Below are 18,051 nucleotides of genomic sequence, written 5' to 3' on the forward strand. Positions count from 1 at the left end.
CACCAATGAACTTTAGTCATAACGTATCATAATCAGGTCAATTATTTAAAACTGGACTTTTATATTAAGCAATAAAGCTCAATGTTCTAATCTTGTACGGGCTGAAATACGAGGATCTCACAGTAACACTCTAACTACAATTCAAATATAATTCAATAAAGCTACACTATGAAGCTACATCTTGATGAAATCGATAATAAAAGTGAACTCTAGTACTGGTGAATAAAACTCAAAATATCATGACCAAATATATTTAGATGCGAGGTCTGCAAGGTAACTTTACAATTTCTATTCGAATTTTAAACAATTAGCGCTGGCCAGCAATTTCGGAACTAAAGTTTTTCAATAGAAAGGAGGATGGGTCAATTATACATAGTGCTGCAGACATTTTTGACTAGTCATTAAGTTTTCACTTCTGTCGGCACTCCCGGAGTGCAACCCGTTGTTTTTTTTTATTTAGTTTTGATATTTGCTCCTAATTTATAAATAGGTTTTTCTTACTTACAATACAATATTGTAAGCTGGGAATTCATTTATTTCAGAGATAAAATTGTGTTATTTGTAGAGTCCGAACTTATTAAACATTTTTTTTTATATTTCTGCTCTCAATAGGCGTATGCTGACGAAGGCCACGAGCTGAAAGGCGTCATCGAGCACGTGTACCGTTCCATGGAGGACTACCTCCGCGAGTGCCTCTCCCTCGACCCCGAGGACACCAAGCTACCGCCGCCCGACAGATAAGGGTGCCTCCAGCGTCTCCGCACTATCTATACCTTTGCTAAACCACCAAACTGCTCATTTTACCGTCGCTACATCTCACTACAGGCCACTTAGGGCCAGTTGCACCAACCACATTTGACAGACTGATCAACGTCAGCCGGAGCGCCCCGGCGCTTTACTATGAAACTTTCCATACATACAAGCGAACTCTTTAACGATACGAACAGTTTGGTGCAACCGACCCTTACACCATCCCACGAACCCGGGGTTAAGCGGTTAAACCGTTAACTCCGTGTCAAATTGTACTGGTTTAAACAGTTAACCCCGGGGTAGTGGAATGGTGCAAGTGGCCCTAAGTGTATAAATTACTCTTAAAACCAACTAAGAATGTACGAACAACTTTAGAGTTTCATTTGTTTGTTAATCTTTGGTATGGAATGTGGATGAGTGCAGCATTGAATTGAAATGGATTAAAATTAGAATTCAATACATACTAACTTGGATTCGTGATTCCACCATATGAACAGTTAACGATGAAGTCTACCTAGGAAAAGACACTTCAATATAAGGACCTATCCTATGGTAAATAGGAAACTATAATATCCCGGGTGTAACGACGGCCGATGAGTTTGACGGCGGTTTTAGCGAATAAATTAGCAATAACTGTACCTATCAGCTTACCTCCGGGGTTATTGTTATCATATTACTCCCTGTAAATATGTACTTAATGAGATAGTGCTTTAATAAAATGTGTTCCCCCATTTGTTTAAGTAACGCCTTTTGTTGGGTACATTGACGTCGACGTCACGTCGGTGTCGCGACAAAGCGAATGAAGCTGCTTGTGATTAGACTAGGCCATAGTACACCAGCGACGATCGGCTTTCTCCCGGGAACGTCGCATGAATAACTAACGAACCTAATTAGCAATAGTAAAATTAGAAATATACGTAATTGATCGAAGCATACGACGAGCTAAACGGATAGAATAAAATTTCTTCTGTCAAATTTAAATCAGTAAGACCATAAAACTCCGCTTGAGCACCCCTCGGCTAAACCCTAAACTAAAATCATTGTGTCTTTGCTAATCTAACGTAAAGCCTAGATAGAGAATAAATTCTAGTCAAGTAAACCTGTACTTTTATAACTCCCTTGGCGCCGATTCTGGCGAGCCGGGCGCGGTGGACTCTGTCGATATATTGTGATCATACTCGTACTTATTCAACAATTTCGAGCTTGTCCAATTAGGCTTTTACTATCTACTATTTTCTATGGCCACCTTTACTATACCAAAGCTTTTTCTACATTATCTATTAACTCCTTTGAACTGTTTTTAAATGACTAAACGAATAAGGACTCATTGGTGTCCCCACAGGTGTCCCATTATTGTCATATACCTACTACCTACCGTGTACTCGAGAAAATGAAATTTATAAAATGACCTACCTAATTATTGTTTTATATTTCCCTAATCTTGTACCTACATTAACTTCTGTGGTAATCAGATTTGCGTTAGATTTGACCTTTGTTTATTTTAATTGTTAATACACTGCAAACCTAAAAAGGAGCTTATCATTACTAACTAATCATTAAGTTGTTTTTAACATGAAAGACAGAATACTGAGAAGTTAAGAGTTATACCTAATGTTATATAGCGCTGTTGAAATACCTCATGAACATGTTAACGTAGATAGAAAATATATTCATAACGTATAATTAAATTCGGTCGAAAGAAACGCATTTTCTAGTGATCCATAATAATTAGAAATGAAGTGACCTTGATTATCCCCTAACCTTAGCTGCTTTTGCTCCAACACATACCATTACTAACCTTCCTAGAATAAGAAAATTAATGTAATCATCCATCTTTCACCTCTATCATACTAGCTAGTACAAAACTTCATAATTAGTCATACATATTTTAGTCTAAACCTTTCTTATTAAAATATATCGTGTGAAGATACCGAATGAATAGTAGTAACATATTAACTTCCGAAATCGTAGTTCAGGCCAATGCGGGTAATAGTTATAAATAAAATAGTTTCCAAATAAATAAACAATATGTAACGTAAATTTAAATATTTTGTAGTCGACGAATGTTGTTCACTGTAGAACTGGGACCGGAGCAGTCTGGCTACACGTTGCCTGCCGAGTGCCGACAGTCGGCAGTCGGCCGAGGAGGAACAGTCGGCAGTCGGCCGAGGAGGAACAGTCGGCAGTCGGCCGAGCAGGAACAGTCGCGGAGTTGACTAGTCAGCAAACTAATATACCATTGTTATTTATTTGACCACAAATGATGCACGACTTACTAGTTACTTCATCGTTGTTATATAGAGATAATAACGTTCGCCGACGGTTAGTGTTGTCGGGAACCTACATAGACGCATATCGTACATTCCATGTTTGTAAAGACTGCCAATTTGGTCTAAATTTTAAAATCATTGTATTAATTAAAATACGGTACGTCGAAGAGATTAATTTCAATCTGCAATTATGGTCTTAAGGATGCTGTGATTCTTCTATTGCGTAATTTTAATGATATTGGATGAGAATAATATATTAAATAATTATAATGTCTCCATCTGATATTGTGTAGGCCTAGAGAAATCGATTTCGTTGTAATTAATAATATATAATTATTAATTAATGGTAAGATTAATATTAATTTTAGATATTTTGAAATACTTCCATTATATTATTACTTATAATAATATTGCTTTGTTCTCCAGACTAAACAAAGAGACAATATAATACGGGCTACGTATACATCACACAACATACGAGGTTTTATAGTTAGAATAAATACGAGAGAGTTCGGAAACCGGGTGCTTTAAATTTTACATCTGTTGTAGTATTGGTTTCATTAGCGGATCTGTGCCCTGTATATCAAAAGCTTGTTACTTGTAATACAAGCGGTAGTCCCTTTTTGACAGCTTTTGTTAGAAAGGGAGTTCCACTTGTATTAGGTACAAGTTACAAGCTTTTGATAAACAGGACAGTTTTCTAGTTGTACGGTACGAACAGTGGGCGCCGCCCGCGCAGCCGCGCGCCTTCGCGCGGTAACGCTAGCTAATTCTTATATAAATTATGTGGGTCTACTTAGTTGATACGGAAATTCCAGAAAATAACACCAAACGAATTGATCGTGTGTTGTATTTTGTAAAGGAAGCAAAGAAATCGAGACGGGTTGTTACTAAACGTTAGCACAATCTTAAAATTGCACGCAGCTTCTCTCCTGTGTAACTTTACTTCCTTTATACCTAAATTTATAGTTAGTCTTCCATTTTATCCAAGCTTCAGTGTACCTTGACGACTTCCTTGGATTTAAAATTAGGAACCAACAGTTTTACCTAAAATGTTGCTAAGCAAGTACTTAATGTTGCAATCATTGTAAAATGTATTCAATAATGAATTAAGCTACCTATCATGACAACAATGCAATGATTAAAACATTTTTATAGGTAAGGCCGTTATGTGATGACTATGTCAATTATTTCCTTATTCCAATGGACTCGGCTACACATGAGCGTATAGCGGTATAGTTTCGTCGTCATCCTATGTCCTTAGATAGATCCTTAGAGATTCGATTTGTTTAGTTAAAGCAGGATCAATAATGGATGTGGTATAAATGTAAATCAGTAAAGCTGTGTTCTTAGGATCCCTTCGCAGATTGATCTTGAATGCTCTCCACAAAAATTATTCAACAATATAGAATAGCAGCTACAACTACAAATCAAAAACTGATTGTGATTTTATTTTTATCAATATAGTTTATAAGTAGGTACATATTACATACTTACAGAAATATTCACAAGAGTTCATAGTTGGGCACAAATCAGCTTAAATTAATTTTCACAAAAGTTCCGTATACTAAACTTTGCAACGCCAAAGTAATGTCGATATCCTTAATGTCGAGAACAAGCCAAAGTAATGGCGAGAACTTTTTAAAACCATAGTAGGTACTCGGGAGCTTTTTTGCTGAAATATAGCAATGTGTATTGAGGCCGCTATGGCATTATTATTGTGTACAGTAAAGTCAGCAGCAAATAGAAAGTGTCAGCCAAAGTAGCCAAATATATCGTAACACACCTTTGTTAACATAGAAATAAGGATATGTTCCGATATAATTGGCCCCTTTGGCCGTCAGAATCTATTTGATGCGTTATACTGTACTGTTGAACTTGTGATTTGGGCGACAGCGGGTAAAGGAAACGTGAATAGTTTCTGCAGATGAACTGTGATGCTGAATTGTAACAACACTATTTATTCATCACTGCAAAAATTCGATGTACAGTCGCCATCAGATATATCGGAGCTGCCAAGGTGCTCACAAATATCTGAACACGCCTCTATTGTCAAGGCGCTAGAGTGTTCAGATATTTTTGAGCATCTTGGCAGCTCCGATATATCTGATGGCGACTGTACCTAATCCGTGATGTTTGTGTTATGAACATTTGAGTGGAGTGCAATCAAGATGCAATGTAGTATCCACCTTCGAAACTTTAGAGTGACGCGGGTATCTTTCTTAGTGGTTAGATTGATGATGTGCGGGATGTTGAATACAAAAATTACGATTCCTTGTTAATATGCGAGGGTCAAATAGTATAAATGAGCGATAACGCTTTTTGGCAATAGGTCTGGATTATATAAAGTTGTGAATTATTAAAAAAACACACGAGCTCTTGATGCCTTTGAGGCTTAAAATAATTATTTATATTTAGATGATTACCTATATGAAATAAAACTAGGCTAGACGAATGAAAGCAATACTTAAATACTCATAGTCGTACACTCCGCAATAATAATTGTATTCAATATCGCGCCTTTGATGGTGTAAACCCTAGGTAAAGCATCTAAAATCTACGTTGTTGTTAATCAGTGTTAATAAATCTTATCGTCACGTTTAAGAGTTACAGTGTTGTATAGATCGGTACGTTTCATTTGTAAATTCTGAGATTATTCTGTTATTATTGTAAAGTTTCTTTAATTAAATACAATTTTGAAATTTACATAATCGTTCATTGGGAAGTTTCATTTCATTACACACGTCACATTTAAAGAGATATATATATATAGTGCCTGGTTTCTATTTTTCTGGTATATTATCAAAACTGACGCTGCTGGACTCGTAGCTAGGGCGCGAGCGCGCGTCACGCGCGTGGCTCCATATTTCGGCGCTGCGGAAGTAACGCTCCAAATGCTCACGTTTCATTCTCAAATCCATGGGATTAGCTAACTTGTTAGTGGTATCGCTGAAGGCGCCTTCAGAATTGTTGGAACGGGATAAATTGCGCATTAATTCATACTGTGAGAAGTTCATAGACATGAGAGAGGAGTTATCCACCCCCAGCGTGCTGCACGGGAAGTCTAAGGCATCTATGTCTGCTGCGGTCACGGAGTGCCTAAGAGGTCCCGATTGAGAGTTATTCGGACCGCAACTGGGAACAGCCGCTCGTTTTTTGATACTACATAGAGCCAAGTCTAAAGATTTCACAGCTTCATTGATGTTTAACATTCTCCGCGCGTTTCGTCTGGATGGAGCGGCGGCGCTGGATTTGGCTCTAGAAGCTGACTTTTTATCGGTAGGTGGGTCGTCATTGTTTTCCATATTCCTTCTTTAAACACTAGAAAATTTTTATTGCTTCACTTCTCATTTTAGAATTGGACGTAGTTACGCGAAAACGTTCCAACCCACAAGTCACTCGAAAATGAGTTACCATAACCAGGGTACTATTTTTGACATATTACATCATGTGCACACAAAGATGCTAGTATTTTTAGGTTAGTTTCATCAATAAAATTTGACCCAAATGTTCCAACCCACCATTATACCAAGGACGTGTACTCAAAATAAAGTAAAAACATTACATGCATACTGAAACATATTGTTAAAAACTCTTAATAGAATAATATATCGTTATAATGTTCCACTTGTCTTGAAACATTATACTAAATTCATAAAACGCACATTTAATTTTTTCTTAAATGATCCATGTAGGTTGGAACGTTTTTGCAAAATCTTTATACATTTTTTATTTCTGCAAAAATGTTCCATGTAATTTGAAACCTTTTAGATTAATCCATACTGTTTTTTTAAGCTGCGAAGACTGTTCTAAATAAATTGGAACATTTTATTATAATATATTATTTTCTAATTTTTTGCTATAAACGATCCACATATACTTGATCCATTTTTGCTATTAAATATGTTCGAGAGAAAAATTATTTTTTTACCAAAATAAATAACTATGGTATATTTAAGCCGCTTCCCTTGGCACTGCCGCGCTTCACTTGGAGCTGCATTTCTCTAAAACTATACCTATTAGGGCATGTAATATATTATTTTCGGATAAATTAAGGACAAGGAATCTATTTTTAGAACAAAAAATGCCCTTTCGAACAAAAAAGTGAGTAAAGTAGAAAAGACTAAATAACGTATTTTACATTTTTTTATAATTACAATTTTTTAAAAAAAAGAGTAGCAGGAATCTGAAAAAAAAAATATGCCGATATGGCGCCGACATATTTATGAATATGGAATTCTTAGAGATTTTTGATTAAAATAACTCATTTTTAGTTACTTTGTCAAATTCGATCTCGTCGAGATATTAATCTCGATCTCGAAAGTGTGACTCTCGAGATCTCGAAACACCCAACCTCAAAAAAACAAAAAATTAAAATAACTATTATACCCAATTTCGAATCGCCAATCTTGTACAGTCAAGGAATTTAAATTCCGACCCATTTCGTACTTTGTCACAGTGACAATCAATATGAAAGCCGCTAGAGACCTCATACGGTTGTCACTGTGACAAAGTACGAAATGGGTCGGAATTTAAATTCCTTGACTGTACCTAAAGAATTTTGTAAACCCATGACCATGCAATAAAATAAATTTCATATCAATTTCAATTTTGAAATATTAGAATCAAAAAGTTCAAAATAGATTTTATAGGTACATAACTTCAAAAATGTGTTCCGTGTCAACAGTGTCAACCCAAAACACCTTGTCTCTCAGGATGATCTAGATATTTTCACACAAGACGGTTTATCGATAACTTCTTACATCACTAGATTCTTCTTCCTCGCGTTATCCCGGCATTTCGCCTATACGCCGCCTTCGGCTTCGCCTACGGCTCATGAGAACCTGGGGTCCACTTGACAACTAATCCCATGATTTGACGTAGGAACTAGTTTTTACGTAAGCGACTGCCATCTGACCTTCTAACCCAGAGGATAAACTTGGCCTTATTGGGATTAGTCCGGTTTCCTCACGATGTTTTCCTTCACCGAAAAGAGACTGATGGTAAATATCAAATGATATTTCGTAAATAAGTTCCGAAAAACTCATTGGTACGAGCCGGGGTTTGAACCCGCGACCTCCAGATTGCAAGTCGTACGCTCTCACCGCTAGGCCACCAGCGCTTCTTACATCACTAGATTATCGACATTAAATGTCGACGATTGCCCATCACTTTTCTGTCTGTGTACTTATTTAGAAACTTGACTCCGCCCTTAAAATTAGTGCGATAAGTACAACTGCAGCACAGGCGAAACATACTTACTTACTTACTGCCGTGGCGCAGTGACCCGAAGTGGATCTTGGTCTCTGACACTAAGGAACGCCATGCTTCTCTGTCAAGCGCCGTTTCTGTCCAATCGACGGCACCGAGCTCGCCGTTCAGATCTTTCACGACCTCATCGCTCCAGCGATACCTAGGACGCCCAACCGGTCGTCGACCCTCCGGACGGCCCGAGTACGCTCTCCAAACCGCTCGATCTTCACCCATACGGACCACGTGCCCGAACCATCGGAGTCTTGAGGCTTTCGTTTCTCCGACTATATTGGGCTCGGCCACTAGATCTTCGATTTCCTGGTTCCTGCGTAGGTATCCTCCATGAGCCATCTTCTCCGCGAGTGGGTCCAAGTATCTTCTGGTAGATCCTCCGTTCAGCCACCAGCAGTGCGTATTCCTCTCTTTGTGTTAGGGTCCAGGCTTCGCATCCGTACATCAAGATCGGTCTGATTATAGTCGTGTATATACGGAGTTTCGTCTTTCTGGTCATTAGCCTGGACACCAACACTTTATGAAGAGCAGCTGTGCACCGGAGCGCGTTCTGAATTCGGGTTTGGATCTCCTCTTCCCTCCGATTGCTGTCTGTGACGATACACCCAAGATATTTAAATTTCTCTACACCTTTGTAAGAGGTTTGTCCTATAGTGAGATCTTTCCTACGAATAGAGTTATTTCTGTATCGCTTCATATGAAGGTACTCAGTTTTCTCCCGACTAATTCGTAGGTCAACCTTCACTGCCTCTTCCTCAATGAGCAAAATGACGGTGAAAACGGGAGTCGGCCTAACAGACCAGTTTGATGTCGGTATGGGTCTCAAGCAAGGGGATGCGCTCTCTCCCATACTTTTCAACTTGGTGCTCGAATATGTCACCAAGAAAGTTATAGCCTCTGGTGGCGGAGTAGAGTTGAACGGTAGCCACCGAATTATTGGGTATGCAGACGACCTAGCCCTCCTGGGGGAAAACGAGGCGGATGTCCGTAGGGCTGCTCAGAGCCTAGAGGACAGGCGAAACATCCTGCGTAAAAATCTCAAAAATCTAGGTTTCGTACTCGACTGTTTCCTCCTCCAAAACTTAACCAATCAAACTTAAATAACCAAAAAGAAGAAAACAATGTTATATGCTTTAGGTCAATTTAAATTCATTACATACACTTAAATTCGTTTTGGAACGTTTATGCATAATTGCTATTTAACAAGTTTCATACAAAATTAAATTTAGCAAAAACGTTTCAAACTCGTTTTACCTATTTATATGCCCCTTGTATTATGTATTTACAAAAAATATGCATATCATTCAATAACCAGTTTGGCATTCCACAGTAAAACCAATAGTATTTGCCTGAAATAATTACAGGGAAAAAGTGTACCGCTAAAACACAAAATTGCGTTTATCTCAAAATGGGGTCGCTGTGGGTTGGAACGTTTTCGCGTAACTACGTCCAATTAGGACTGTGAAAATGAATGTAAAAAAACATGAACTTCTTACATTGTGTACCATATGCGTTGTCAAAGTATTGCACTTTTGACAGATATCAAAAGTCAAAACAAAAACAAATCTATGGCCTACCAAGATGATGGTCATCATTAAAAAAACGTTCACAATAGGGCTCAGTAGCGACCTCTTACGGCATCAAACTACATTGCGTCGCAAAGGGATGTGGACCTACCCCACGCATCCTAACCTAACAATAAGTTACAGCTATCATTATCAGATGGCGCTTTTTATGCTTTGCAAGGTAGCACCATCTATTATTTTATCTATGCATTTTTTGTTATGCACAAGCCAGCCCGAGGGCGACCCAGGTACAAGTTCAGTGAATGAATAGGGTGTATTTGAAATTGAATATTATCTCTGGAGCAAAGAGTCTAACTTGTCTTCCGATGGTTACAAAATGAGTGTTCCTTTTAGTGTTTACTAGATGGCACTACGACTTTAATGCTAGGCTTATCAGTTTGTAAATTTATCGTTATTTTTTATTTCAAAACGATTATACATTTTTTATCCTAACTATCCTAAGTATTCAGCTTGAATTATCTTCGATGGTAAATATGCATCACAAAGCGCAGCAGATGTGAGTGCCAGTGCTTCTATTTCTGCTTTTACGCCACTTGATAGCATTTCGTTTAGCTCGTTTTTAATTAGAGACCCTGAAAATAGGTAAAATACATAACAGTAGGCTTTACCACGAGTGCACCGTGACAGTACCTCGCGCGCGAGATAATCCTTCTTTTTATAACTGTATGAATTAGACAGCGATCCGCGTGCGAGATACTGTCACAGCGCTTGCATGAAGCCTAATAATAATAATGTAGGTAGCCTAATAATAAATTAAAATATATGCACTAAATTAATGAATATAAATCATACTAGCTTTTGCCCGCGACTTCCGTCTGCGTGGAGCTAGTAACTTGAGTAGCTTATTTTTCATCCAATCTGATTTTTATCGATTCCTTCCACGCCCCTTTTCACCCCCTTAAAGGGTTATTTCTGTGATAAAAACGACCCTATGTCCTTCCTCGGGACTCAAACTATCTCCATACCAAATTTCAACTAAATCGGTTCAGCGGTTTAAGCGTAAAGAGGCAGACAGACAGACACACTTTCGCATTTATAATATGAATAATATAATATAGTATGGATAAGCCCTTTTAAAATTATTTAAATACCAGAAGGAGTATCCAGGTAAGGTCTTTTCAACAACGAAGCTAATTTCCGTTTGTCAAGTTCGGAAAGGTCAAGCCGGGCTTCCTTCGAGGCCAGAGTCATGACATCCTGATGGCGAGCCCCGAGTAACGAAAGCGAACTGCAGGCCAGAGAAGACGCCAGATGAGATTGAGCCTGAAGCAAAGAATAAAGGATTAAAATATTCTCTAAATGAATAATATAATAAAATTAATAATTGATCAGTGAGATAACTAAAGCCATGAGTACAAAAGGCGAACTAAATGCCTGGCCTGTGTACTGTTATGATGTGCAAAAAAGTTGAAATAAATAAATAACTATGAACATAGAACATTAGCAACATTAGAGGTACACACTAGTTCTGCTACCTCTTGCTCTTGCTATAGCAAGAGGTAGCAGAACTAGTCGTTGGGACTTCTTAGATTTATCTTTAATTGGTAAGGGACATTTACATAATAGTGTATGTAATAAAAGTATTAAAACACTGTAAAAGACCAAATAAGTTTCAACTTAGTTGAAGCAAAGCAAATGGCTATTTAATTAGCAATTGAAGACCGCGTGACCATTGGTTTTTGTGAAAATTAGAACAAGAATATACTTAGGATGAAGGTGCCCACAGATTACCAGTTCGGTGGACGATATCAGCCTGTCAGCTTGTTCGGAACTGTCACCTTTTAAGCTTTTGCGTTTAACTGACATGGCTGATATCGTCTGGCAAACTGGTAGTCTGAATGAGGGTTCATCCACATATTACGTCACAGCTACAGGAGGGGGGGGGGTCATGCCAAGTGTGAGGTAAGTATTAAATAGGTATAGTAGATATCTATCTCTTTGGGAGGGGGGGTAAAAAAAAATCGCAATTTTGTGTGATGTAATTAAGGATAATCCCTGATTGCTTATCACCACCTTATCAGCAGCAGTCGAGTTATAATTATACTCAAATAAAGAGGATTCAAATTTAACCAAAGAGCTGAATTTGTGGGATAGGAAGATCTCGCACAGACAAGTATATAAATGCGTGCCTCTACCTCCGCGGTCATATTTTAAGCGTTTGAACTCACTAGGCTACGTTTTTATAGGACAAATATTTACCAGGGAACCGTATTTATAGGTAAGGAAGATCTCGAAGCCGTGAGGGTCTGCGTCCACCAGAGCCAACGCCGGCAGTCTCAGCTCTGAACATAAGCGGCACAGGAGCTGCCGAGTGCAGACGTCCGGGTAACCTTTGCCCTGTAGGAAGGAAGTTACAAAGCGGCAAATAATTACATAATATAGCAGACCTACAAAATTAAAGACTATATCCGAATGTGGTAAAGCTGAAAAGAGGGGTTATGAATTTAGGATCTTATGATATGATCTTAGCAGTCTAATAGGTATGTCTAGTGGATATGTTAATATTTTTGTTACGAGTGTTCTACCGAAGCATCGAAACCAAATCTGTGTTTGGACCGTACACATTTCTTTTGGCCGTAATAAATTATAAATCACAATCAAAACTAAAGCTTCAAAAAACTCTACCTAAGGTAACCGATAAAAATGGTTGTTTTCCTATTTATGAACATATAATTATTTTTATAGTTCAAATAGTCATTGAATAATGAATAGGTACCAATGGACATTTTATAAATAAATGCATACAATATATGAAACATGATTACCAACTTCGTGAAATGAAATACTCCATAGTTTAATATACTTAATATTAAGAGTAAATAAGAGCGATTACAGCGGCAGTTAAGCCTCAGGGGGCTTTGTTCGCTGTCATAATTCTTTGAATGTATGTATATAAATATTTTGTGTTAATAAATAAATGAAAAAAAAAACATATATCGTGACTACTTTGAAAAAAACTCGTATCTTGTTCTGTCAATCAAAAGAAAGATGTGGTAACTATATTATGTATGGGATGCATACAGAGTTACTGCGTTTTAACTTTGAGTAGCAGTGTGATATACGAGATTTTTTCAAAGTACTGACGATATGCATTCAGTAAAATAGTGAAAGGGTGCATCCCTGTAGGAATAGATTTTATGCATAAGGGTCACTTTTCTTTGCAGCTAACTAAATTTATGCAGAAGTGCCAGGCCAATCGTTTTACCTGACTGTACCTACATACGACAGGGTACCATGCCTAGAATGTATTCCATACTCACTGTTATGATAATAACAGGCCCCAATCTAACTAAGGCACCTTCATCTAACAACTTTTGAAATACTGCATCCTTCTCTACCACCAGTATGTACTTCGCTGATGATGTAAATTTCTTTATTCCATTGATGTCTTGCATAATTAGGGTTCCTAAAAATGTTATTTCGTATAATAATTTGTAGAAAATAAATATTTCTTTTGAAATAAATGTGTGACACATAGTTTAAAGAAGACATTTTACCTAAAAACTTTCCGTTAACATTCAACTAAACTGATCATTACCGTTAGAACCCATACATTCGACCACACTTCCATCCCTGGTATGTATCGTCAGAGGCCCGGCGATGAGTCCTTTGGAAGTGGCCACAATGCCCAGATCCCATGGCGGACACTCCAGCAGGCAGCACACGTCTCGGACTGCCACGTCCAGGTTCGCTTGGTTACGCAGTCTACACACGTTTTGGTAAAACAGTTCCCTGTGTAATTACAAGACAATTAACGATCGAAATATCCAAAACGAATCAAATAATAAATCGATTATTTAACTCAAGGGTATGTCCAGTCCGTGACTTTTATTTACCAATCCTGCCTGAGCAAGGAAGCGGGAGAGATGAAGACCTGAGGGCCTAACCAAGACAAGATGTTGATATAAAATGCCCATCGAAACTTAAATGATGTATGGAAACGAAAAATCACGTGACTACACGTGACTTTTCGTGGCATCCTGTCATCCCGATACATTTTTCTTATCGTCTGGCGTTTGTTGTTGTCATCTTGTTGTGCAACGCAACAGCTGCGAAAACGGTCAAGTTTCGTTCCGAATTTCTTTTAGGTGCCTACCCACATTGCGGCCCTTTGATCAAAAAGTTTGGAGACTCATGGTTTACATCGCCGTCGGCCCGTCACCATTTACTACAATTAAAATGGCGAAATGGAATAGTTAGGTACATCTTGGTTTGGATTATATTTCGTTTTGTATAACCCTTAAAAAGCTGAAATGATATATTATGTATACTTTTTTTTTATTTGCGATTTTTCACAAATACCTACCTACCTATCTGCAATTATGCTTGAAAAAGTAACCAGAAACACGATGGAGAACTGTAACATGTTTGAAGAGGGAAATTGGACCCAGAGTCCCCAAACGGATTAAACAGTGTCCATATACAAGTTGTAGTGGATATACATTCCGTATATTTTAATTGTTTACCACATATTAAACAAACCTTTTGGAAATTAAGATATTAATTATAACATATTAGTGGATTGTGAACGTATAGATACTAACCTTCTAGTTACTATAAGATTTTTGGAAAGTAATTCGTGAACCTTCGTAAGCACAAAAACTATTCTATTAAATCTGTTTTTATCTTCAGTGCTTGAATAGAGCAGCGTCGTCTTTTTGGCTTCAGCAAAAGTTTTCAAAGTAACCCTGTTACAAGGAAAAGCAGCTTAAACACTAGATATCAGGTTATTATAGGCTGAAAACAGGTATCATCAGTTTCACTTAGGTATATTAATTAAAATCATAGCTACCGATCAAGTTCATAAATACAATTTCCCCACAACCGTTGGTTTCTGATGACGAGCTTAGGAGTTTCTCCACTCTCAGCTGTTTTATTAATCTCTTCTAGAATGTCCTCTACTTTCTTTATGATTGCTTTTTTAGTTCGATTAGTTTCATCATCCATTATATTTAGTGGTTTCTCAACATCTAAATAAAAATATGTAGTAAATATTACAAAATATTATTTTGAAGAGAGTTCCATTTAAAAACACTGACTAGGTATACTTACGAACTATGTCATTCGATGACTGAGACAACAATTGTTGCACCTCGCTAAATTTATGTTTCTTCTCAGGTAACAGCAATCCACCTTCTTTCTGATTAATTGCAGATAGATTTTTACTGCTAAACAATTTATCTATAGCTGCAACTAGTTTCGGATCCTGTCTAAATGTTGTTACCGGACCCAGCAATAAATCTTTCGTCTGCATCAACAAATCCTTATTCATGAGCTCCATTATGCTAAAAACACGAGACGTTTTCATTCTCATTTAAGGGTCTTCAAAGCAAATAATTGACAAACAAATCCAATAGACGTCTATTAAAACAAACTACCGGTAAAAGTGACGATGATCCCTACCTACCTAGTGGCGAGATGTTTATCAACCGCAAACAATAACAGCGTCACAAAACCGAGCTCGTAAAAGGGCCACGAGACAATAGGCTCGCTCCACGAGTGCTTTACTGCGAAGCCGGGCCAACAGGCGAACGGAGCGAAATCATCGTCGGTGGCGCATCCGACTTGCTTCCACTGAAAAAATGACACAATAGATTTAATCGAGAGATAGTGCAGGCAGGCGTCTCGAGGAGCAGATGACACGGCGTGACGACCTCACAAAGGGCGTGAAATGACGTCATAATAGCCTCGAATTATCGCCCCCTCTTGTCTCAAGCAAATATTTAACATCAGCCCCGTTTTTGTCCTGCTTCTTCGGCAGATCATAAATAATAGAGCTCCAGCAGACAAATGATGCGCACCGTTACCACAGCCTTTGTTATGTGTGACATATTGCAAGGAGGTGATGTTTACGTCTTATTATGGACGCTGAGATAACGTATGGCAGCGCCGGAATTCTTGGTAAACCGCAGTGCTAAGTGTTAGACAGATTTGGAGAGTGTTTTAAATGGTTTAAGGGTTAAAGGTGGTAAACATGCAGAGTATACATTCGTATAATGAAGCCATAATACATACTTAGTCCGCATAGTAGTAAGACTTTACCATCAGGACTACTGAGGAGCTCCCTAAATAGTGTTATCGTAACTTTGTTTTAAATTTAAATTTTATTTTATTTTTAAATAAATAATTCATAATAAAAGATGAACTACACTGTGAAATAAAAGTTTCAATAAAGACAAAAAAATATGTATTTTTTGCAATGTCGTTTGTAATTTAGTATGAAAGATTAAGTAGCTGCATCATAAGCTCCTAATTAAACAAAATATTTAAATTAAATAAATTTAAATCTAAAATACTTGCAAATAATTACAAATGAAAGCGTAAGGTGTGAGAAAGTAACAATCGAAAGGATTTCACTACCGACGGCGCCCCGAGGCGCTCGATAGCATCAGCGGGTGACAGCCCGCACAAATACCATACAAATTGCTCGATGGCTCCTCAAATTGATTGTCGCAATTATTCGAACCCTTTTCTAGTACGCGGCCGCGGGGAGGTGAGAACACACTTATCTATCGACTCGATCGAAACTCTTTGACTTTAGTGTGAACTTGCTGCTGGGACTTGGGAGGTCGCCGCGGGAATGCTCTGCGCCATTATTTTTTGTCACGATCTTTGCACCGATATCGACGTGATAAGACTGCCGTTTTCTTATTATGATTAACGGTTTGCTTGTCGCATAAAATGTTTAACGACTTTTTTACACGTAAACATAAATTTAGAATTACGTCAGCTATTTAGGAGTTATGATATGAGGGCAATTTGATGACGGTACGGCACCTGATTTGGCACCTGGATTGTATCAGAAATAAATAATAACAGCTTAGGTAAATTGAGCACCCGTAGCGGAATAGGGAGGAAGTTGAGGAAGAACGCTGGAAGTTATCAAGCGCTGGATGAAAATTAAAACCATTACGAAAAAATAGGTTTGTAAGAACGTAGCTTTAAATTCAGCGATAAGCTACATTTAATATGCTGCCAAAATGTTTCCCCTCATCCTGTTTCATTATAAAGGAGCATTTTTGGCTACAACAACTTCCCACAAAGTTCAGCCTCTCCAGTGGTCAGTGGACCGCATTAAACGCAACAGTTATGAAAATAGGAAATAACACAGTAGCTGCTCTGCGCGCTACCAATTTCTACAGTAACTCTATTAGAGAAAATATGTTATTGTATACCCTGCGCCAATAAAAATAAGGTATACAGTCGAATGAGTTTTGAAATATAGTTACTGCAGATATGCTTGGCGCGGCAGCACATTGTGCTGGGCCTTGGCAGCGCGCGAGCCACGGGGCGCCGGTCTACAATGGACCACCATCGCGCTATCTCGATGGACGATACGTTCTGCCTAATTGACTGCTCAAAAGTTATTATAATACTTTGTTATTGAATTCGGATTTCTGTATTAAAATTCAATGATTAGGAGCTACTTTATTGTATCAGCTGTTAACATCTACGATGTTATCGGAATTGGCTGTATTTAGGTATCTATAAGTACATACATAAGTAGTATATAAAAGTAATAAGACAAATAAGAGTAAAATATAAGCCTCACGGACGAACTGCATCTCAGCTGTATATATTATGGAAATTGCGTGCAATTGGTACACTGTTCAAATACAAGTTGCAGCTTAATGTAAACATTTGAAATCTTAATTATAGATTACTACAACAGCAAACTGTCTGTTCTCTTTGATATTTCAAATATTTGTAAGAACCGACCTATATAGAACATGGACGTTCAAATTCATTCTCATAACAACCACCAATTAACAAACAATTATCCGAATTTCAAACAATATCCATATCAATGCATAAACGTTCTCATAATGCTATTCCTTGAAGCACTTAAATAGTTATTAAAATGAACCCACATTCCCACACGAGTGGCGAAATTGCAACAGTTTCTCACAAGGAGAGGCTACTCAAGGCTTTGTGTGTGGAACAATGTGAACAAACCAAGTTAGGATCTAAGTATGATTGTATGACGACTGAAGAGCGAGCTACGGGCCACTCGTTGGTTCATTATTCGGTTTCCTTAATGGGATATGATCGGGTTTAGAGTTTTTATATCGGGACCGATTGTTAAGAGACGCAACTGGATTACTATGTTATGGCTGATTTTTTATATGATGCATAATTGATTGTCTCCACCCGATATCTGATAAATACTTAACGATTAC

At 37.8% G+C, this 18,051-nt stretch overlaps 4 protein-coding genes across 6 annotated transcripts in view; 2 read left to right on the top strand and 2 right to left on the bottom strand.

Annotated features, from left to right (window-relative positions):
- LOC134663595 (inactive dipeptidyl peptidase 10) overlaps positions 1–1,490 on the top strand; it is a 106,837-nt gene extending 105,347 nt beyond the window's left edge. For all 3 annotated transcript variants that reach the window (XM_063520006.1, XM_063520004.1, XM_063520005.1), the window contains one exon: positions 613–1,490. In XM_063520006.1, coding sequence (XP_063376076.1) covers positions 613–741 — 129 coding nt within the window. In that variant the 3' untranslated portion in view covers positions 742–1,490. The remainder of the gene's footprint in view (positions 1–612) is intronic.
- The window catches only part of LOC134663596 (venom dipeptidyl peptidase 4-like), a 163,976-nt gene extending 148,415 nt beyond the window's left edge, over positions 1–15,561 (top strand). The window contains exon 11 of the mRNA XM_063520008.1: positions 15,492–15,561. Within this exon, the coding sequence (XP_063376078.1) occupies positions 15,492–15,546 (55 nt within the window). The 3' untranslated portion in view covers positions 15,547–15,561. The remainder of the gene's footprint in view (positions 1–15,491) is intronic.
- LOC134663609 (uncharacterized) lies at positions 5,674–6,364 on the bottom strand. The gene has a single exon (XM_063520025.1). The coding sequence runs from the start codon at positions 6,323–6,325 to the stop codon at positions 5,804–5,806; it is 522 nt and encodes a 173-aa protein (XP_063376095.1). The 5' UTR covers positions 6,326–6,364; the 3' UTR covers positions 5,674–5,803.
- Positions 10,202–15,467, bottom strand: LOC134663612 (meiotic recombination protein SPO11). Its single transcript, XM_063520031.1, has 8 exons — positions 14,924–15,467; positions 14,664–14,841; positions 14,416–14,559; positions 13,410–13,603; positions 13,132–13,277; positions 12,071–12,208; positions 10,963–11,134; positions 10,202–10,443 (listed from the first exon to the last, which is right to left on the bottom strand). Exons 1-8 carry the CDS (start codon positions 15,183–15,185, stop codon positions 10,304–10,306), a joined length of 1,374 nt encoding a protein of 457 aa, XP_063376101.1. The 5' UTR covers positions 15,186–15,467; the 3' UTR covers positions 10,202–10,303.
- Positions 15,562–18,051: the final 2,490 nt, after the last annotated feature.

The sequence above is a fragment of the Cydia fagiglandana genome, chromosome 4 (genome assembly GCF_963556715.1).
Source record: "Cydia fagiglandana chromosome 4, ilCydFagi1.1, whole genome shotgun sequence".
Lineage (NCBI taxonomy): Eukaryota > Metazoa > Arthropoda > Insecta > Lepidoptera > Tortricidae > Cydia > Cydia fagiglandana.

Excerpts from the sequence above, each read along its gene's own strand:
- LOC134663609 (XM_063520025.1), bottom strand. The coding sequence starts at position 6,325 with ATGGAAAACAATGACGACCCACCTACCGATAAAAAGTCAGCTTCTAGA.
- LOC134663612 (XM_063520031.1), bottom strand. The coding sequence starts at position 15,185 with ATGAGAATGAAAACGTCTCGTGTTTTTAGCATAATGGAGCTCATGAAT. Across the intron at positions 14,560-14,663 it reads TGTATTTATGAACTTGATCG|GGTTACTTTGAAAACTTTTG; the intron begins GTAGCTATGATT and ends TCCTTGTAACAG. Across the intron at positions 11,135-12,070 it reads CCTATAAATACGGTTCCCTG|GCTCAATCTCATCTGGCGTC; the intron begins GTAAATATTTGT and ends TCTTTGCTTCAG.